General features: G+C 43.0%; 1 protein-coding gene across 1 annotated transcript in view; it reads left to right on the forward strand.

Annotated features, from left to right (window-relative positions):
- RRBP1 (ribosome binding protein 1) overlaps positions 1-23,654 on the forward strand; it is a gene marked incomplete in the record, with an annotated part of 1,023,325 nt that overhangs the window by 712,660 nt on the left and 287,011 nt on the right. Inside the window, 1 exon segment of the mRNA XM_044056904.1 lies at positions 19,155-19,226. Within this exon segment, the coding sequence (XP_043912839.1) occupies positions 19,155-19,226 (72 nt within the window).

Consider the following 23,654-nt stretch of genomic DNA (forward strand, 5'->3'; position numbering starts at 1 on the left):
GCTCTTGGAGCCATAGCCTTGGGTCAGATCCGAGGGAACGCTGTCTGCCCCGAGCTTGTCAGAGAGAATCATTCCCCTCAGTGTCTCTGCTCCTAGAGGCTCGGCTCTGACTCCCCAGTCTGATCAGAGGGGAGCGGCTTCCACTAGTTCAGCCCAGAGGTCCGTTACCCTTCTGCGTTCGACGTGGTGGAGAGGGTTCTCGCAGGGTCGAGGCCTCTGACTGTTTCGTCTTCGGAGTCCGTCCAGACCCCCCTGGCCTTGAGTGCAGGTCCAACCATCTTGCCGTCTCCGAGACAGCCCATAGCCATAGTGCCCCACAATGTTCCGGCCTTGGAACAACCCGCTTGCGATATCTCTGCAGAGTTCCCCTGAGGAGCTCCCCCACAAGCGTACGTGCAAAAGGAGGCACTTGGACTCTCCTCCAGAGTCCCTCACAGAATACATGGACCTGGATGAAGGGGAAGGTTCCCAAAGATCACCCCCCAAGGATGTCTCCTTTGGAGAACTCATGGAGATCCTCCACCAAGGAGGGGGTTGGTCTGCCCCAAATCTAACCTCTGATGAATCCATGTTTCTGGAGGCATTTGGCTCAGGCCCGTCTACCTCTTGGGTACTCCCCTCCGGCTGATCTACTTGTGGATTTAATAACATCTAGGGCATGGAAGGAGCTGGACACTGTAGAGCCAATACCCAAGCACCCGGACAAGGTCTTAAGCCCCCCTGCAGACAAATTACACTAGCGCAAGTTGTCCCCTGTAGATGCTATGCTGGTGGCTGCAGCCACCAAGAAGGAACTCGCCCAGGAGAATTCCACAGTCCATTTGCCTGGCCGAGAGTCGACAACGCTGGATCATTTTGGGAAGCAAGTCTGTGCTTCAGTGATCTTCTGTGTGAGGGTGCTGAACTACATGGCACATCTTATTCGACTCCAGAGAGATCTGGTCAAGGAAGTCATGGAGTTGAGGGTCCATGTCAGCTGAGAACAGGAAGAAGTTTGATACACGAATGGCCACCATAAAATCTGTAGCCAACACGCCTATGCGTTTGCTCTCCAGTGCCGCGGAGAGAGCCGCATGGGTGGGGGGGTCAGGAGTTGCCATCTGGCACCACACCTGGCTCTGCTTATGTCAGTTCTCGGAGACCTTCATGGCATCTTTTACCAATGCCCCCTATGATGGTTCTCTCTTTGGGTAGACAGTCAGAGAGACTTTGGTCCAGAATGAGAAGGACGAAAAGACACTGCTGTCGGGGTCCGTTTCTCACTGCCTCAAAGGTCCTTTTCCAAGAACCAGCGAGGCCAGAAGATAATGTGGTTCCGCAAGTCTCCAGCATTTTCCTAGGATGCTCAAGACTCACCTTCTGCCAGGGTCAGAGGGGGATACGATAGACGCAGCCCCAGAGGCAGACGGGGTCCTAGGAATTTCAGATCCCGAGAACCCTTCTCAGATAAACCCGGACAGCAACCCTGAGGGGTTACCCAGCTGTCCATCTCTGGAGGCAGTCGAGGGTCATCTGTCACTCCACCCACTAGCATGGGAGTCCATCACTACAGATCAGTGGGTGCTGCGGGTCATATCCAGGGAATATTTCATTCCATTCAAGGAGTTACCTCCTTCCAACAAAACCCTCCTGGACATTGCACCCATGCAGCAGGAGGAAGCAGCAGTACAGGTACACTCACTGCTTAGAAAACGAGTCATCCAACTGGTCCCCCCCAGGCCAGTCCAGGTCTGGGGTTTACTCCAGGTTCTTTTTAGTGCCAAAAAAGATGGGGGGCCTTAGACTAATACTGGATCTGTCCCATAATCCCCCAAGGAAGCCTATTCCTTCCTTACCATGGGGCCTTAATTTTGTTTTAGAAACATTGATCCAGGCTCCTTCTGAACCTGCAGATGTTCTTCGTGTTTCACTGTTGCAGTCATTACACTTGGGTTATCCTGCCAGGGGTAGCCCTCAGTCGGCCCGAATACCAGAGGCTTAGTATTTCTGCATCGGTTGCTGTCACTCCAGAACTGACGTCAGGTCGTCAGTGTTATAAAATCAACCAGCTGACACCATTACATCAGTCTTTCTTGCCGAGGAGCCCGAAGCAGAAGCAGTTTGTACGAGTGCTGGTCGGCCGCTACCTGAATTTTCGTTTCCAAATTGAAGTTGAAGTCTTCTAAAGCTAAGTACTACATTGAGGATCCTTTTTTCTTCCTCTAACCGATGTCAGAAAAAGTTAACAATTGTCTTGCCTGTGGAAAGCAAATACCACACCGAGATTTCCATTCTTACTGCGTCACCTGTTTAGGCCCAGACGATGACGTCCCTCACTGTCGGTTTTGTGCTTTGTTCATTGCTAGAACTATACATCGTAGGGCCCTTATTGTAGCTAAATATTTTCACTCTATATCTCCGTATTCCGAAATGGCTTTGGTAAGCCATCCGACTACCGATCTTCCGAAAAAATGTAAGGATAAAGACAGAGACAGACCGCACAGGTCCAAAACTGCTGACAACGCTTCCGTTAAGTTAGTTGCCAGTTCGCCGGTCCTCAGTAAGGTGCTTTCGCAGCCCCTGATGCCCGCTTCTGTGGATTTGCAGGCCGCTACCGAGACCCGTTCAGAGGCTGGTATGCCGCAAGACTCTTCATTGACTAAGGATCCTGTGGATGTCTCTACCTTGGATGGGTCCGGAGCCGCTGAGCAGGCACCGGCTTCCGAGGACATTCTTCACACTACCAATACTCAACACAAACCGACGACTTCTTTTGCGTCTTCAGTTCTTTCTGAAACTACTGAGTTTCTAAGGCCCAAGGTATGAACTACGCCTAAAAAACCTATGACCCAAGCTCAAGCACCTGCTTCCATGCCTCAATCTCAAATGCTTAAAATGGTGGAGACCTTATCTTGCTTATTAGGGGAAGCCAGCCTACCCCTTCCAAAAGAAAGAGACTTGTCCCCATCAGTTTTATCTGACCAGGAGTCCGATAACTCTGAGGTTTCTGAATATGAAGACATGCAACCCTTGTCTGCTTATGAAGATTCAGATACAGAGGAATCCATTCCTTCTGCCTCTTCCTCCAGAGGATTTTTCATTTGGTGAAACCCTACATACTTTAAGGGAACATTTCCAATGGGAGTGTCAGGAGGATGATCCTCAGTCCAAAAAGAGACTCTGGGAATTTTTAGATTTACCACAGCTCAGAACTTTAACCATTCCTCCTGTCCTGGATGTTGTGGATGATGTTTTTTATGGAATCCAGTTTCACTCCTGACACACTTCCTCCTGCTCCCAGGAAGCCTGTCAGGTATTACAGAGTCCCTGACTCTCACAAATTTCTTTTCAAGAATCCTACTGCTGATCCAGAGGTCATCTTCCAAGGACCTAAAGGAATAAAAAAAAACACAGCTAAGAATCCCACTCCCTCGAATAGGGATTCCCGAGCTTAGGCAGATGGGGTAAAAAAGTATCCACCTCTGCAACTCTTGCCATTAGAGCACTAAATTCAGTTCCACATGCTGAAATACCAGCAACATACTATCGAACTCCTTAAACAAAAAATATCTACCTGTCCAGCTTGTGCAGAAAATAAAGAATTACAAGAGCTTATGCATTCTGCAAACCAAGTTACTAGACACACATTGCAATGTGGCTTTGACACCCTAGAAGCATTCGGCAGGGCAGCAGTCAAGCAGACAAGGGGAGCAATTGGGTTATCATGACCAAAAATCAGTTCAACAATATGTCCATGACCCTATTGGGAGATGCGACAGTGTATGAGGTAATGTCGTATAATCTGGTTAAAGAGTACAATACATCCCTGCTGGAAATTTTGGAAAGAGGGGAAAGACTTGGCTTTTTGTGTACATCGGATGCTAAACTATCTTTTAAAACCCCCAAGGATGGCAGATTCAAAGTGATACCTAAGATACATAAGAGTATTTATAATCCACCAGGAAGGCCCATCGTGCCTGGGAGGGGAGCTTACTTGCAAAATGTGGGCGTGTTTCTGGATTTTCAGTTTAAAAATCATGTGGATAGAATCATGTCGCACATTAAGAATGGAAAGGAGCTTGCAGACACTATAGGAGGTATGAAATGGTCTCAGGATTATTATTGGGCCTGTCTGGATATTAAATCATTATGCACAAACATTAAAAATAAATGGGGTTTGGAAGCAGTGAGAGATATGCTGGTGGAAGGTCCACGCACTGATTTTCTCATACGGTTGTTAGAGTTTTCCTTAACCCACAACTGCTTTCTTTTTGATAACAAATATTTCCTGCAGAAGGAAGGGACTGCGATGGGGGCATCTTATGCCCCAGTATATGCAATTTTGTTCATGAATTAATTTGAGATGACTTATGTTTATAATTCTGAGTTTTATAAACATAAAGTCATATTGTTCAAGAGATGCATAGATGATTTAATTTTTGTTTGTAAGGGAGAAATGGAGGAATTTCATGACTTTATGCAGCAGTTGCAGGATAATCTCTTTGGACTGGAATTCACATTCAACACCAGCAGGGAAGTTGTACAATATTTAGATTTGGAATTTTTTGTACACAAGGACTGCACTGTAGAATTTAAGCCTTTCCAAAGTTACTGCTGTCAATAATTTTCTCATGGCTGACAGCATGCATGCTCCCCATTTGTTATCATCATCACCGTATGGTGAGTACCTACGTATAGCTAACAACACCTCAGATAAGGCAAGGCTAGGAGGTGAGTTCGAGAGGGTTAGGAACAAACTCTTGAACAGAGGTTATGATATGGGCGTTCTAAATATAGCTGAAAACAAAGAAAGAGACTAAGGCTGACACACACTATAACACTATAATGCAAAGTGAAGAAGTAGCTAATAGAGGGAAAAGTTGGGATGTGAACAAAGAAGAGGCTCAAGATAGAATGTTCTTTGTTAATAAGTATTCACCTTTTTCAGAAATTTTGAAAAGATTAGTAAACCGGTTTTGGCCTATTATTTCCAATGGGAAACTTAAGAAACTCTTCCCAGAGAGAGTCACATTTTCCTATAGCAGATTCAAGAATCTCAAGGAACTGTTATCTGTTAGTAAGTTGGACAAAGAACAGGGAAGGAAAGGCAGTTTTCCGTGTGGAAGATGTAAAGTGTGCAAAAAGATTAGGAACTTAAATGGAGTTAACATTAATGGGAAAACATACAAGGCCAGGGATCGATATAATTGTGAATCTTGGTGGGTGATTTACATAATAGTGTGTGGATGCCCTACAGTGAAATGGTATATAGGGCAGACAAAAAGGGCAGTGAAAAAATGAATAATGGAACACCTGGTTGATATTAGAAGACGTAGGTTGGAGAGCCCTGTCGCTAAACACTTTGTCAGGTACCATGATGCTTCAGACACATCCTTTTTTATAGTGTGTTGGCCAAACCCAGATATTGCCAAGGGGATAAATTTATAAATAAATTGACATGGTTAGAAACTAAATGCTTCATCAGTTTTGGTATTCTTCACCCAAGGGGATTAAATCTTGATATAAATTTAAATATTGGGTAAGGGTAGACAGAGTTGGAATGTACATGATTTCTTTGTCCTGTTTGTTCTGTTTTTTGTAAGCTTTTCAATCTGTATTGTTTAATACTGAAGTTTTCAACATATGTATTATTTAAATACAATATTATTATATATAACTGCAGTTATTTAGAGGTACAAGAGTTTGGTAACATGAGATGCTATTTATGAGATAAACTTTAGCTTAGTTATCTTAGAGCATGGCACTTTAAAATGGAATGTCTTAGTGTTTACATGCTGAATGGGTATTGTAATTTATATTTAATTAGATTTAATTAGAATTAATTATATGCAATTAATCTTGTGATTATTCAGTTATTTTATGAATGTATGAGTATAAAATGCTGAGCTTGCATGTGTGGTAAATATGGCGTGGTGTGTTGATTTGGTTTTCCATCCTGTGGTTTGTGTATATATGCTTGGCTTAAGGAACAGACCTTGCCAGATCATGTCAAATCAAAACTATTGGACGCACCATTGAACAAAGACAATTTGTTTGGCACCAAGGCAGAAGAGGTCTTAAAAAAGATGGAAAAAAAGCTAAATCTATGCAGACAGTTAGACTTCTTGCAGGTCCAGCCTCCGAGGTTCAGTAGTCATTACCCCTCCAAGCAGTGGTCCTTTCTGGCACCCTCAAGACCAGCTCAGACAAGTCCTATGGGAAGCAGAACCCCCCCCCCCCAGACAGCAGTCCCAGGAAATGCAGAGATCTAAGCAATGGAGTTCCACCACTTCAAAAACAGGGAGTGCTAAGCCACCCCCTTATGTAAAGAACTCACAATGACTTTACACCTCCACCCCTTACCTCTGCCCACCTGCTTGTGCCCCTAGGAGGAAAACTCTCCTCCCATGCCAAAAACTGGGCCTATCACCAACGACAGATGGGTTCTCAACATTGTCTCAGGGATACAAATTTTATTTCCACACACTACCTACCTCAAAAGGGTTCCCAGATCTTCCTCCAAACCAGTAGGCAGGGCACAAAACCAAGTCCATTCCATGCTCTCCATGAAGGCAATACAGCCTATTCCAGCAGACCAGATAGGCCAAGGTTTTTATTCCAAGCTTTTCCTGGTACCCAGAAAAGAGGGCATCTGGCGCCCAATCCTCGATCTATCAATTCTAAACACCTTCCTGGTGATACCAAAATTCTAAATGCTCTCCCTCCAGCAGCTTCTTCCTATGATATCCAAGGATGCTTGGTTAGCCACCCTAGACCTAAAAGAGGCCTATCTACACATCCCAATCACGGATTCCTGCAGGAAATATCTCAGTTTCAGAGCAGGATCTATGCACTTTCAGTTCTCTGCGCTTCCCTTTGGCTTATCCACTGCTCTCAGAGTTTTCACAAAATGCCTGGTTCCAGCCATTGCTTTTTGTAGACAAAGGAATATTCAAATTTACCCCTACTTAGATGACTGTCTGATTCAGGCAGACAGTCAGGAAAAGCTGTTACAGCACCTGACCTTTGTAAAGCACCTACTGACCTCCCTGGGGTACACTATAAACGGAAAGAAATCCAAACTAGTACCCACTCAGAAAATTGTATTCCTGGGAGCAAGCCTGGACACAGCTTCCCAGATAGCATTCCTTACCTCAGAAAAACAAGCCTATCCTACAGGCTACTTCTCTCAACTAGCCAACAAAACCCAGTCATCTGCAAAGAAAATCCTGTAAGCACTAGGATTCATGGCCTCCTGCATTCTACTCATTTCATATGCCAGACTGCATATGAGGAAACTTCAATGGTACCCAAAAAGCCTTTAGTGTCAACACTCTCAGGATCTGGAAACTGTCATACCTGTATTACCCTGTCAAAGGAAAGATTTTCTTTGGTGGGCAGCAACATACAACCACAACAAGGGTCTTCCCTTCTCACAACTCCACGCCACCCAGACCCTAACCACAGATGCATCAGATTATGCCTGGGGTGCACACCTGGACAGCAGATGCATTCATGGCCACTGGAGCCCAAATCAAGTACATATGCACATCAGCCAAAAAGAGATGCTAGCTGTTCAGCACGCTTTGACAGCTTTCAGACCCCCACTCTCCCCGGGGCCTCTACTGATCAAAACAGACCAACACTACAGTGATGTGGTGCATCAATAAGCAGGGAAGAACTCACTGTTATCCCCTCTGTAGGCTCGCCATGACGCTTTGGCACATGGCTTCAGCCATGCAAATTCACCTGCAAGCACAATTCCTGCCAGGCTCCCAAAACTCTCTGGCAGACAACTTAAGCAGAAGTCTTCTGGACTCACACGAGTGACAGCTAGACCACACCTTCAACCTTGTAACCCAGAAATGGGGCACCCTGAAGGTGGACCTCGTTGCCTCCCACAACAATCACCAGGTCAGCAAATTCTGCATCAGGGAACCTCACAGCAAGGCCTGGAAAGAGGATGCCCTATCCTTCCAATGGGTAATCCTCTCAATCTATGCATTTCCCCCTCTATCTCTGCTTTCAAGGGTACTACTCAAAATAAGAGAGGAAAAACCAAGACATTCGTGATTGCCCCAGACTGGCCATACCAGTACTGGTACCCACTGCTGCGCAGTCTGTCACCCCTGCCACCATGGCACCTACCTCAGATCCTAACTCTTCTTTCCCAGCAGAACAGTGAATTCATGCATCCACAATTGCAGACCCTGAACCTGGCAGCCTGGCTTTATTCCCTGACCTCTCCTCCAGTTGCCAGTCTAAACAAGCAAGCAAGTCCTGGATGTTCTACGTGAGGCCAGATTCCCCAGCACTAGAAAATCCTATGCCGACAAGTGGAAAAGGTATTGCACCTGGATCCAGGCTAAAGGAGCTACAACAGCACAGCCCTCCCTACCTCTCATCCTGGATTACCTAGCAGACCTACTACACAGGGGCCTATCCTTCTCTTCCATTAAAATTCATGCCTCTGCCATCTCTGCTCATTAAAGCATAGAGCCACCTCTCTTTTCTCACCCTGTCATTAAACCGTTCCGAAGAAGGGCCAACAATTTAAGGCCACCCAGAAGAGCTCCTACCCCAGCTTGGGACCATAACTTTGCGTTGGAAAAGCTCACACTACCCCTTTTGAGCCTGCTGCTTCAGCAGAGTTAAAATTCCTCTCTTGGAAAACTGCCTTGCTTCTGGCCATCCCTTCAGCTAGAAGAGTTTCAGCGCTACAAGCACTCATGGCAGTAGAGCCCTTCATCTTTTTTTCATGCTGACAGGGTCTCCCTCCGGACTAACCCCCAACTTTCATGCCTAAAGTGGTGTCCAGTGTGGCTCTCAACCAAGCTATTCATTTGCCCACCTTTTTCCCTAACCCACAAAACAAGGGGGAAAAGATTCTGCATTCTCTAGATGTGCACAGACACCTCGGATTCTACCTAGATAGGACTAAATCTTTTAAGAAAACTGAAAACTGACCAATTGCTAGTCAGCTTTGCAGCAGGGGCAGAGGGCAAGGCCATATCCAAACAGTCTCCAAATGGATAGCACAATGTATCCATTTCTACAAATACCACAGGAAACCATCCCCTAAGGGGGTCAGGACACATTTCACCAGGACAACCTCCACCTCTGCAGCTTTTCTCAGAGGGGTCCCTACCAGGGACATCCTGGAGGATGCAACATGGAGTTCTGTTCATACCTTCACCAAGCTTTACCACCTGCCTATCTTCTCCAAATCCAGGGCAGGCTTTGCAACCGCAGTATTGCAGGGCATCCTAGCCAGCCCCCAGTCTTCTTGACTGCCTCCACCCTTTTCTTCAGCTTTGGGAATCAACCCAAGTCTGATGACTGCAACAGTGAAACACAAAGAACATAGTACAGTTTGTGTATACTTACCATAAATGTAGATGTTCAAGTGTATTCACTGTTGCAGTCCTGGTTTCCCACCCTCCATTCCCTTTATCTATCTCTCTCTCTCTCTCTTCCTCACTCATTACAGGGATTTTTGGTATTTACTTGCTACTGGTAGTGGTCTTCCACCATAACCTAGCTCCCTATTTGGGGGCTCCTGACATTTGGGGTAAGAAAAACTGATGTAATGGTGTCAGCTGCCTGATTTTATACCACTGACGACCTAACGTCAGTCCTGGAGCAACAGCAACCGACGCAGAAATACTAAGCCTCTGGTATTCGAGCCGACTGAGGGCTACCCCTGGCAGGATAACCCAAGTGTGATGACTGCAACAGTGAATACACTCTAACATCTACATTTATGGTAAGTGTACACAACTGTACTTTTCAGCTTCTCTGCAACGTTGTACCTGAAAGACTGTGTTATTGCTTGCTCTTACTTCTGCTCTGAGGGTTTCTGATCATCAGGCACCTGTGGCAATCCCCCTTTTTTGGTTTTTCACAGGGACAGGGTGCCCTTTTCTACAAGTCCTGTTGTGCACAAGGTGGTCAATGACTTGCCGTTGAATCAGGCAGTACAACTCCCTTTTTTTCTTCTCAGTCTGCTAGTGAGAGGTCCTGCATATTTTGGATTTACACAGACAACTCTGGTGTTATTTGGATAAAATTAAGGCCATTCAAAAGTCTGACCAACTTTTTGTTTCTTTTCATCCCAGAACATTGGGTTTGGCTGTTTCTAAACAAACCATCTCCTGGATATCTAAGGCCATTTTCCTTTATTCTTTTCATGGCAAATGTCTGTGTACTTCCATTAGAGCTCATTCTATAAGGGCTGTTGGCTCTTCTGGTGCATTCTTCAAGGGGTTGGACACCAATTCCATCCTTGAAGCTGCTACTTGGTCTTCAATGCATACCTTTACTCAACATTATAAATTTGATATGGTTTCTAGGACCAGAGCAGGTTTTACAAGAGCCATTCTGCATGGGCTTTTTGAGGGTTCTTCCCAGCCTTCCTCCTCCCAGTCTTTTTCTTGAGCTTTGTACTCTCCCTAAGGTGAAGAATAGTGCAACAGTGATGTAGAAGGACATAGTACAGTTGTGTAAAATCTTACCATAAAAGTAGGTGTCTTTCTCTTCACTGTTGCAGTATTCACTTCCTCTCTCCAACCCCTTTTTTTTCTTTTTGGTTTTAGTTTTTATTCCCGTTCTGACCAAAGGTTTTCCTTCTCCATGTGTATTTTTCCTTCTGGATGTGCATAACCTCCAAATCTCTTAACCATACTGAATTACTCAGTATTTACTGGTTTTGAGGCCAAAATAATGGGGTGCCACAAATTTCTGAGTGGCCCTTTCATTTCCCGATTTTTTTAAATTTTTATTTATAATTTTAACTTATTGCTGATGTCATCAAGCGTCCTGCAATATCATCAGAGTGCAGGGGCATGAGTGATGACATCAGCTTCGTGACTGCCTGTTGGCATCAAACTCGGAGACCCGGACCATTTGGTTGTCAAATTTGAATTGAGTGAGTAACAGCAGCGAGCATCAAGCAGAGCTGTTCACATTATCCAATTTAAGTTCTGCAGAGTAGTGTAGTGCATAGAGGCTGAGAGGGGACAGGACAGACAGTCAGACAACACCGTCTACCACCACACTGTCTGTAGCATCAGGATGAAGAAATGTGCTTTCTCCGGCAGCTTGATATCAATGTAAGTTTAAAAAAAAAAAAAAAAATTGTTTAAGACTACTACCTGCCCCTCTTTCTATATGCCATGTAAAATAGCAAATGCCTTGATACTTGATAGAAAGGTAGCTAAATTCAACTTTTACATTCCATGTACAGTAATTAAAAGTTTGTAGCACTGCGAACACTGCTCCATGCTTGCATTACTTTGGAAGTACAGAAATAAGAGATGCAGCATATGCTAGCCTGCATGCACGTCAAAAATACTTGTGCCGGTCATCTTGGTTTTATGAGCTTATGTTATACTATAGAAACATCTAATTTGCTAAACAGCAAAAGGTGCTTACCCAATGGCTGGCCGACTATCGTATAGAAATGGTATCATAAAGCTGTCCATGCACTGAAACAGCAGAGTAACAAAATGTTTTAAGTGGGTACTGTTTGACTAAACTGCCATGTGGACATTTGAACACTGTTTTGTTAAAATCTCAAATGCAGGTGAAGTTTTTATTGCACAGTGGAAATGCAGAGTTTGATACTTTGCTAGCTAGCTTTAGCTTCCAGCGTCTGCTGTTCTTAACCATCCGTAGTACCACGTTCCAAGTTCCAGCAATACGAATCTTTCTACTTTGTCTCTTTTGCAAGTGGACTGAGAAAGCAGAAAAGAATAGAACAGATGTAAGTTGCAAATTAAATTGTAAATACTTCTCAAGGATACCTCATTACGAGGAATGCTCTCCTCGTTTTCAGTCTAAAAGTCTATATTTTTTGCGGTTCCGCATTGAAAAGGTTTTGTCACACTAACGTTTCTTAATTGCTGTAGTACAGCATGATTACTACATGTAAAACACTTGAAACGTGATGCGATCTGGTAGAGCAAGTAATATTTTGTGGTGCAGACAGTAGATGTTGGTAATACGGGTAAAACACGCCATTTTCAAAGCATGACTGTGCAAACTGGCATTCTGTCAGATTTTAAGAAACAGCAAACCTAACCTGCATTTAAAAAATGACCATCAGATGTTAACCACATATTGTAGTGACCTGGCTATGGCAACATTTTTTTATAATGTATGTATTGCCCTTTCCCCACATATACACATGCCCATTTAAAAAGAAAAAAATAAACATAAAAAAAAGCAGAGATGGTTCCTTGTAGAAACAGAAGGGAACCCACTTCCATGCTTCAGTCTTACTTTTCTGAGCAGCCTGGTATAAGAATAGTTTAGGTTATTAAATTGCGGTACAATTATAGTCAAAGCTTTGTAATAAATTTAATGCTCTATTTGTTTTCCTAATGTTTCAGGTTATGAAGAAGACTGGTCCTGTGTTATAAAGGGGTTTTGGATAAAATTTAGTGGTAGATAAGACAAAAGTGCAGACCTCATAATGGTACTAGTTGCACGTGATACTGCATGATTCTGAAGAAGAAAATGTATTTGTAATGAATGATCAATGATCACTTTAAATTACAACAATAGAATTTGCAGTGCAGAATTTGCTCTAAAGTGTGTGTGTGTGTGTGTGTGTGTGTGTGTGTGTGTGTGTGTGTGTGTGTGTGTGTGTGTGTGTGTGTGTGATGATAAAGTCCCCAACAAAGTTATTCCTTTCATAACTTAATATATTTCTTTCCAGGAACTGGTAAAAAGCTGTTACTGGGTGCTAACACTTTCTGTGTTCTTGATATTTCTGATGGATTTTGGTCAGTTCCTGTCAGTATTTGCAGTGCAAATCTTCTTTTAAGTTTGAGAAGGAAATGGTGTACAAGTGTGGTACACTCACTGATTTCATTCATTATCCGCTTTATTCCATCAAATATTGGGTAAATAGGTTTATAGAATAACAGGCTAACTGCTCTGAAGCTCTATTTTAAGCCTAGCCAGCAACCTGAGATCAAAATCAGACCCTGCACCTTGTGCTTATGAAGTGAAAACCTTAACCATTATGCCAAACTTACCTCATGTATATTGAAACAAGTTACAATTCCAGAGAATGTAGTCTAGTACATGAATTTAAGGCAAATAGTTGAGCAATATGGTGAGTCGAGTGTTACAGTTAGTGTCGTAAACCCATAAAAATATTTCTTTTAAGTTACTTGTGCTGGTCAGTTTGGATGATAACTCTTATGTACAGCAGTGAGTGAACACCAGGACAGAGGAGATTTTCAGTGTTGCTACTACTAAATGGAAACAGATCAAATGTGATGTTTTAATTAATATTAAAGGTAGATCCATATTGTATCTTTGCAGACCCACTGATGTTGCTTTTTTACGCGTTTGTGTGCATTATTTTTCTAAAATAACATTAATCTCTGCACTACTAGACATTACCCAAAGACAAACTTGCAACTGTAACAATGTGACTGTAAATCATTTCTCACCTTAACGTAAACCTACCACCACAGCACATGCAAATAAATGTTTATAGGTAGAAGCAGTTAATTTGATTTTTATAAAAGAAAATAGCATTTTAGTTTTACACAACTTCAAAGTTTGATATAAGTTCAAATGTTAATATAAATAAAACACTATTGTTTCGTTTATATTTTGTTTAATATTTTTTGTTCTTCAATTTACATTTGAACATTGGTATCCTACAGTTTCAGATTGGAGGGGTGGAGTTAAATAATTATGTATGCAAATTTTATGTTAATCAGCGTACAGATTTGTACCTATTTCTCATGGGCCTTTGTCCAGATTTTTTGTGTCCAGGTTGAGAGGTATGATCACCTCTCTTGTTCAATTGAGACTCTTTTCTACTGGGGCAATTCATTTCTGGGTAATTATGTCCGTACATCACCTTTCTGCCCTACGGTCCTGTACAGGGAGCATGTGTTTGACATGCAACACTTACAAGATCTAAAGGCTTTGGTATACTGGCAGGAAGTTGGGCTATCCTTGGCAGGAGATGACTAAGGTGAGAAATACTGCAGCAGTGAAGAGAAGGGCATGTGCTGTTATGGTAAGCTTGTACACAGCTGTACGTTCTCTGCATTGCCCTTTGCCAGTGCACCTTGATTGTTTACCAAATGCCATACTACAGTAGTGGCTCACTGTCAGACTCTTGGCATTCACATCATTCCTTACTTGGATGACTTGCTGATCTGTGCAGACCCTTTATCCAGGTGTTTGGGATCATTAGAAAAGGTGTTGACTTTACTGTCCAGGTAGGATTCAAGTTGAGCCTTCAGAAGTTGTGCCTGACACCCTCAAAAAGAGTTATCTTCCTGGGGTGCTTAGTCAACACCAACAAAATAATGGCTTTCTTTCCAATGACAAGATCTTGTCTTGCCACACAGTGTTTCAGTAGTTCTCCAGGGGGAATATTGCCTCTGCAAGAGAATTCCTAAATATTTTAAGACTGATGGCATCCATGATTCTCATGATACCACTGGCCCATTTCCACATGAAGAAAATTCAGTGGTATGTCTGAAATTGGTAGACCCAGTGCCTACATTCCCAGAATCCCATTTGCCAATGCTGCCCCTCAGTCAGATGTGCATTACAGTGGTGGAGAGGACAGCTGAGTATCTGTCCAGAACTTCCCTTTCTCCCACCTGTTCTGACAGTCTTTCCAGACAGATTCATCCGACTTTGCTTGGGAAGTGTCATCAGTGGGAGTGCAAGTATAGACCATCCTGCGATTCCAAGGATGCACAGAAGTACACAAATATCAAGGAAATGGTGGTGGTGAAACACACCTTAAAAGTCCTTCACTACCTATGGACTCCAGATCCTTTCTTGTAGTTACAGACAGCACAACAATGATGTGATACCTCAACAAAGAAGGGGGCACAGGGTCATACTCTCTGTGACGGTTGGCAGTGTTGACCTGGGAGCTGGCTTTACTACATTCTCTGACACTTCAAGCACCATATATCTCATTGGAACAAAACATTGTGGCAGACAGACTAAGCAAATCCTGGGCAGGCTCGCACAAGTGGCATCTCAAGGCAGTTGTGTTCCAGGATCTAGTCCAGATGTGGGGGAACATATTGCGTAGATCTTATCTCCTTTCATAATAGAAAGCTGGAAAAGCTCTGTTCAAGACATCTCTTACAGTTGTGCTTGGAATGCAGACACATTCTTCTTCCATTGGACAGGAATGTTCTTGTATGAGTTTACACTGTTTCTCCTAATTCACAAGGTACTTCCGAAGGTTCAGAAAGAAATGCCAAAGATCATTGTGGTGACCCCCTATTGGCCTTGGCTGTCTTGTTTCTCTCTTCTAATGGTATTGACTAAGGGCAGTTAGCACAGACTTCCTCACACACTGGAGTTGCTCATACAATCTCTGGGATGAGTGGTGCAACCCAATTTAGAGTAAATACAACTGACATTGTGATGGATTCAGTCTTGAATCCTTGTAGGTACTTGTTTCATGACAATGTGCAGCAAGTGTTAAAGGAGGCCAGGAAACTTGCTACTAGAAATTCTTATGTTTTAAGTATGGATGGGGTTTTCTAAGTGGTGCCCAGATGAGAACAGAGGTTAACCTCTCTTGTCTTGAAATGTTTGTGTGAGCTACTTCAGGGTGGCTTTATCATATGTGTCCATTAAGGTGCATGTAGCAGCCCCTTCTGCTTGTTTGCAAGTGGACCCTCCATTTTTCTTTTTGTAAAACAGTCTATGAAAGAAGTATTGCATACGAAACAGCCTTGCAAGCAAATTCCTCCTTCATGGGATCTCAGCTGTGTTTGTGAACTATTCACCTTACCATCTTTCGAACTAACCACTCAGGCTGATCTTAAGTTCTTAACATGGAAAACTGTTTTACTTATTACTCTGACAACTGCAAGCTCTCATGGTGGGATAACATTACCTGATTTTCCACAGAGATAGGTTTGTGTTACACACTAATCCCTGTTTCATGCCAAAAGTGGTCTCAAAAAGTTAGCCTCCCTGTGTTCTTCCCAGAACCCAAGAATAAGGGGGAAGAGGGAACTTTAGATCTTGGATGTGCATTGGCTGCTCAGGTGCTACCTTGACAGAGTGAAACTCTTCAGGAAGGCTGAAAAGCTTTTTATTTCCAACACAGGGGCTAAGAAAGTTCAACCTGTCTCTAAGCAAACCATTGCTCATTGGTTGCCATCTGTTATTGTTTTTTGTTATGCCCACCTTGGCAAGGTGAATCCAGCAAGGTAAAGGTGCACTCCATGGCCTTTTCCTCTGCAGTGGTGGATTGGAAAGGAGTGTAGTCTAGAACTATTCTAGAGGCAGCAACTTGCCCAACTGTGTCTATACCTTTACGAAGCACTACAGGCTGGATGCCTTTTCTAAATCCAGAGGAAGCTTCACTGGGACTGTTCTCAAGGACATCCTTGACCATTATCTTTCCTCCTGTCAGGTAGGGTAAGCTTTGGAAATCCACCCATGTGCCAGTAAGGTCGTGTGTTGTTGAACATAGTACAGTGGCGCAAGCCCTACTTATCTGTTAACAGTAGATAAGAAGAATGTACTGGCGTACTAGTGGTACCAGCCAACCATCCTTCTTCATTGGGTGTACATAGTTTGTTGTTGGCATTGCCATTGAGTTATGCTGAGCAGCCCTTGTGTTGTGTGTGTGTGTGTGTGTGTGTGTGTGTGTGTGTGTGTGTGTGTGTGTGTGTGTGTGTGTGTGTGTGTGTGTGTGTGTGTGTGTGTGTGTGTGTGTGTGTGTGTGTGTGTGTGTGTGTGTGTGTGTGTGTGTGGCTTTTGGTTTGGAACAATATATGTTCACAAAGCTTGTGTTTTCATCTTCATTCTTGCTGGACTATAGAAAACTGAAAGGCAGTCCCTGTACTGCCAGATGATTGGCCCATCACACCTACAGACAAGCATTGGGTGGAGCTCTGAGTTTGACTGCCAGACGAAGGGTAGCAGGGCACTACTAATCCCTATGCCAGTAAAGTAGTGTGTTCTGTAAACATCTAATATTATAGGTAAATAGGACTTGTGCAACCGTATTTTACTGCTTGGTGAATGTTTACAACCTAAAGTGTCAAATCCATCCTTTTGGTCTTCTGTCCGGGTCTATATTACATGATTGAAAAATAATTTAAGTGAACAGGATTTAATATCAAAATGCACTTCATCAAACTCAGTCTTGTGGGAAGCTGCACCCCCCCTAATTAAATATACCAACTCCAAGATCGCACTACAGTGAGGAAAGGGCAAATTTTCCAAACTCCACTGTACCAGGATTTCACTATCAACAGCTTGATGAAGTGCATTTCGATATTAAATCCCTTTCGCTTAAATTATTTTTCGATCACATATTCTAGACCCTTCTGACCACATAAGGAGTAAAAAATGAAAAGATGACCTGTTTTGAATGAGGCCAACAATAACATTTGCAGTACTGGATCACTGTTGTGATCCTAGACCAAAGTCAGGGTGTGAGGCAAAGGGAAGTGACTCAGAGGCTGGGCATTGCCAAAGCCTTCAAAGCCATTTCCTTGTGTAGTCTGTGCCCCATGCTGCACGCTGCATAGCTATGCTTTGACTAGTGGTGATCGAGCTTGTGCCATTCATTGGCATATTTTGCCAAAGGGTGTGAGAGAGAGTTGTGTCCAGTCCCCTCCTCCAAACTCATATTTAAATATCTGAAGCCCCTGTGTATGGGATTCTTCCAATTAAAATAATTCATTCAGTATCCTACCACTAATTTTGTAACCAACTAAAAACTTTTCTTTACAAAGAAGCCACCTTTTAAGTGCTACATTAAAGAAGCCATATCCTAAATCATCTCTGACTTGCCTACCTTGTGTTCCTAGGACCCTACTCAAGCTAAACATGTACTTCATTCTTAACCCCAGAACTCTTACCCTCCCAGTGTTGTTCTGCACTCTGCTCCTCTTCCTACCTACCTCTCTACCAAAACAAATCCTTTCTCATCGTCCCTTCTGGTTTTTACCACTCCTTCCTTTTCCCATTGAGTAAAATTTTATATATCATACATTTTTTGTATATACACCTTAACTCAGTCCTGTATTGTAGCTTTAATATTGCTGGTTTAGCAATTAGAACATTGTCAGTTATGATGATGGCATTATATAGTTGCCATCATTTCTTTTATCACTTGTATCAAGATTATATCATCCCCCCAGATGGGACTCAAACCCACAATCCCTGGCTTAGGAGGCTAATGCCTTATCCATTAGGCCACTGGGGCCTGACAATGAAAATATCCCACTTAGATCAGAGTTCTATGAGAGTTAAGTGGAAAGTAAACTAAATTTTAAATAAATATACAAATCATAGTGTTAAAAATAAAAAGCTTTGTTTCAGTATGTGGCTTTACATGATAAAAAGTGAAAACGGTGTGCATATAATATCCTAGTTACAAAAATCATCAGAACAAGAATATAGTGATAAATGAAAAGTCAGTTTTTCAATTTGAGAGCCAATGTGTACAAGGCTTACTCTAACGTTTTCCACATAGAAAGCCACATACCCATGGACTGAGCTTAAGTTGTAGGTGCAGTTGGACTTTATTTGTATCTATATGTATATATACAGGTAAGTACAAAGTGAGAGAGTAACAGATGGGAAGAAAGAGGGGATAGAGAGCAAGTGCAAGGAAAGTGAGAGAAATGAAGGAAGGAGAGTTTACCATTAATCCTGGCAAAAACACATAATCTCATCTGAAAGACACCATGAGTGCACTGCTTTGCATGCACAGAAAACAAGGCCAGTTTATGTAGTCTCTACACCAAGTATGTCCCAGTATATGCTTTTTAAGTTTTACTTTTACCCTCCCCCCATTTGGTCTATATTTTGTTTAATTGCAGGGTGAGCTGTTTAACAGAATTAACAGTACTGAAAAGACATGATCTCTAGATATGTGCATTGTCTGAGGTGTGTGTGTGTGTGGGAGGGGGCTTTCTAGAAGGTCGTTTACAGTTCTGCAAATCCTAGCTACACCCCTGCCCTACATAGCCATATGTCACTGCCTGTGCGTGTTGGTTCATAAATGCATGGATGTTTTAATGAGGTGCAGCAAAACAAATCTGTATGTTTGTTTAGAACAAAGTGACAGCATTTTGGAAGTAATTGTGAGCATATTTTAAAGCACATCTATTTCATAATTTTGAATGTTTCTCTAACAGTTACAGGCACAGATAAGGCCTCTAGAAGAGACCATGGAGAAAATGAAGCTGGAACTCCAAAGCACAGAGCAGGTACGCATGCATTTTTAACTGTTTTTAGTTTTAGAAATTTACAATCATCGTTAATATGGACAACAAGCTGTGCATTTATGTTAACACATTGTCCAGTTAAGTGAATCTGAATTATGCATCTCATAAAGTGGTGTAGATTAAGAAGATGTTCTTCGTTCCCCATTGCTGCAGTCCTTACTATTGGGTATAGTCCGCGTCCAGTCGGCCCGAAGGAAAGATAGGCGTCGGCACGGAGGGCGCACGCAGGGGACAGCCAGTCCAGGGGTACTAAACGCGCAGCGCATGACCCATATTTCTTTTTTTTTTCTTTTTGCCGACGGGATGCAGAAGCAGTTTTGCAGTGTGCAGGCTGGCAATCGTTTGAACTTTTCCCGGGCTTCAGTCAGACCCAAGAGGAGTTAACAGAGTTACTGCTGGGGATGGTTTTTCTTTGTTTTTTCTTGCCTCTTTGTTAAACCGAAAGAAATGTAGTGAATGTGTGTATTTTGTATTTGACAGAAACCTCATACCATAGGATTACCTTACCTTGTGTGCTTGTTTGCCTGAGTTGGACGTTGTTGGTTGGTGTGCTAGCTTCTGCATCTAAACGACATAAGAGGAGGAGGTTAGGTTGTGTTGGCCAGGTTAGTGCTTAAGAAGCCGCTGCTATTATAAAATGCGTCCGCCGCCCAAGCAGCCAAGGACAAAAACAGGACAAAAAGAGCCTGAACCGTTGTCTAGGGTTGTCAGTCGAACGGCAGTCCAGGCGTGGTTCTTCGAAGGCAGGAGTTTCCCAGAGGTTTCAGGAAGAGTTTCCATGGAGTCTCAGGCAGAAACTTTACTGTTACAGGATGAGGGGCTTCAGAGGGGGACCTGGCCTCTCAGGTTCCTCTCTTCTCCCTTCTTCCCTCTTAGTTCCTTCTTCCTCTGAGCCTCTCCAGTTCAGCTGAGAGGGGGGCTTTCTTCTAGTTCTTCGGTTCTTCTCCCAGTGGTTCTCTGCCTAAAATGGAAATGTATTTAAAAACTATAGAAGATTTGATTAATATGATTGATAAGAGGCCTAGGTGAACCGAGTTTGATAGTTTTGAACAGGCAAGTTTGATAGTTTTGAACAGTGTCTGAGGTTTTTTGGTCTCCTTTCCACGACTTTCAGGGATGACTTATTCTCTTGCTGATCTCCTCCTGAGATTTCTGATTTTACCTCTCCTCTCCCTCATGAGGATTCAGACTCCTGATTCCATGAGGATTGAGGGAGACCAGGAAAGTGTTGAGACTCTGAGCTCAGAAGGCCCTGATTACTCTGATTCCATTAAAAGGCTTTTTCTCCCTTGTTTGGAATGTGGTGGAAGATTGGTTTTTGCTTGAATGTGGCTGAAGATTGTTTGACTCTTTCCTTCCCTGACTGCCCTGTTTTTGCTTATAGGTGATAGCCCGAATATTCTGCCGATTTTAAGGTGTTAAGGGCGGAGTAAGAAATTGTTTAAGAGTCCAAGGGGGGACCAAGGCCTCTGTGTGTTTAAAAAAAAAAAAGTTATTGATAGAGGCAAGGGCTTTGGATAGGTGTGGGAAAAGGGAGATATACTTCCTTCCACTCTCCCAGCCAGCCAGAATCTGAAGAATTGTCAGTTTCACATCAAAAAATCGAATTATCTCCTCAGCACAATTAAAATCTAAGGTGGGATGCTTACGGAAGGAATTGAGAGTAAAGAGTTGTGCTGTTTTGCCATGTGTGTCTGAAAGTGGGCAAGCATTCTTTGCATGGTTGTTTTTGCTGTGTAAGCATCTCCCCGAGGCTGCTATGTGTTTCTTGTTCTGCAGGCATGCCCTGTGAAAGCTGATCAGAATTTAGCTGCAGAAGACAAGGACAAGGGATGCCCTTTTCCTTTATTTAGTATGTTTTGTTGTTGTTGGAAAGCAGTTTGAAGCAGAAATGGAAGACAAAGCAGAGTCTATGCAACTGTTAAAGATTTTTAAAGAGTGCAGCATTTGCAGTTTAGTAGAAAGTGCTTAGCTAAGGTGGACATATCCTGCAGAAATTCCCAGTCTAGGGTAGGTCTAGACGGTGGGGGGGGGGAGTCCTTCTTAGGTAGTCTAGGGAGGTTCAAGGTTCAGAGGGCACAGAGTAATCTTCCTTCTGGAACAGACTTAGGGGTCACCCAGGGGTCAGGCCTCAAAGATTTCAGGGCAAAGCCCTGTTCCGGAGGAGGACCCAGCCTTTTCTCAAAGTTGAGCCTCCTTTTAGAAGAATTCAAGACCTTCAAAGGGAGGAAGAAATGGTTCACGGTTATTACAACGGGTGTTGGATATCATTCCCATTCAATACAGATTTTATTTCGGCATGCCACACCTTCCAAGGAGGCAAAGAAAGGAGGCTCACAAGCAAGTTTCTCAGTTACACAAGTTCCCTGTATCAGAAAGGGGCCTTAGGATTTTATTCTCATATTCAACTAGGGGCTGAAGAAGGGGAACGCGGAGACCAATTTTGGATTATTCTCCTCAACACTTTTTCCTATTCCCAACTTTGGATTTGTGATCTCAACAAGCTTTCTACCTCCTGTTCAAAAGAGACTGATGGTAAATAAGTTTCTGATGTTCAAGAAAGATGGTACTTTTAGCCTATAAAGCTAAGTTGCAGAAGTATATTTGGTTACGGCGATTCAAGTATATCGATCTTGCTGTGCCCGTTCTTTGGTTTATCTCTCACAAGGAGAGAGCCACAATCCTTACTTGTCCAGTGATCTCTTTCAGGCTCAAAGGAGGAATAGCTTCCTACAGCTTCTCAACGGCCTTGCTCTATCAAGGCATTGGAAACTAAGACCCTCTCTGGAATAATAGTAATGCTATAGCTCCCTAGGCATATGGTATATATTATATGAACTAAAATTCTGTGAGCAGAAATAAAGTCAGTAGTGTACCCTCTGTGAGATTGAATATATGGGCCCAGATGAATCTTTAACCCCCGGATGCCAGAGTCTGGTCACTTTTCAATCCATCTCATCAACTATCAGTCCGCAAGGACTGCAATTGACTGCAAGGACCATTAGGGTTCATGGCATTCTGATTCTGGTGCTTCCCAATGTGTATCCTGGTGCTGAGGAAGGCATATCCAAATCTCAAAAATGTAATGGCAATGCAAATTTGGGTGCTGGCAATGATTTGGGAAATAATACTCAAAGCTACGCTAAAAGAATTTTTCAGGTGGTTTGTAGCCTTAAATGTCACCTAAACAAGGGATCCTGTGAGACCTAGCCAGATGTTCGACAACGACAGATGGAGAAGCATCATCATTCTGACATGATGGAGTGGATGACAGACAAGGGGACAAGTGGCTACAGGCTCTACATATCACATATCAACATGCTGGAGCAGTCCAGAAAACAGTAATGGTTTTCAAGGAGAATCAAAATCAGGGAGTTTGCATCTCAGGATTCTGTTGAACAACCGTCATGTAGGACAGTGCAGTGGTACACAAAACAACAAGGGGGGAACACATTCTGGCCTCTATGCAGGCAAGCAATGATTTTTACTGCGCTCTGTACCAACTAAAGCTTCAGGTTTAAGGGTTGCCTCGCACTAGCAGAAGCAAAAGATGATCAGTTGACAAACTCCCCCACGAGACTTACTAAAACTTCATTCAGGATTTTCAAGAAATTGATGACATCATGGACAGATCTAGTTCATGTGTTGTTAAATTCTCCACCCAACCAGGCCACAGTACATAACAAAGTAAGCTCATTCACCACACAGAAAGTGGGGAGTATTGCTGGCGCTCAGTTGGATTCTCAGCTAACTTCTTGGCTCCTCTTCTTCTTCCCACCTCTTTACCTTCAGTCAAGGTCAGACAAGTCAGGTGAGGATGATTTCTCCAGGGGATTAAATGATCCCTCTCCCACTACCACGGCCTCTGGTAAGGATAACTCCACTACTATTTACCTCTGAAGCCTCATCTGTTTAGAATCTGTTGGATGGTCATCTGCTCAATGTCAAGCTTCACCTCTCATCTTCTTCATCTAACATGGAAGTGTCTTCAATGTCAGGCTCCAACTTCCTCAACTAGTTTTAAATGATTATTCTCAGTTTTAAAATGTGCTTTAAGAGGCTCTTCAGAAGGAGAAAGTCTTGCGAGATTTTACTAAGGAGGCAGTTCTTTTTAGACTTCTGTAGTTTTTAAGATCTTTTATGTTTGGTTTGCAGCCTTCTATGTTGGTTATTTGTCCTCTTTTTTTTATTCTGGTTTTCCTATTCTTTCACATCAAAGAATCTATCAGCAATTTCAACTTCCTCCATTAAGTGATCTTTTTTTTGTTAAGCAGTTTTGTTAGGGGGCCTTCATCACCCAATTCCCATCATGCTCCTACTCCCAGAGCTGGGATCCCCCTTTGTGTACTCTCAATTTTCCCACTTGAATTCTTTGTCTTGTCCCGTTTGAGCCTTTTTTGAAATTATTTA

Source organism: Protopterus annectens, chromosome 1.part2 (assembly GCF_019279795.1).
Source record: "Protopterus annectens isolate FY-2018-M chromosome 1.part2, PAN1.0, whole genome shotgun sequence".
NCBI lineage: Eukaryota > Metazoa > Chordata > Ceratodontiformes > Protopteridae > Protopterus > Protopterus annectens.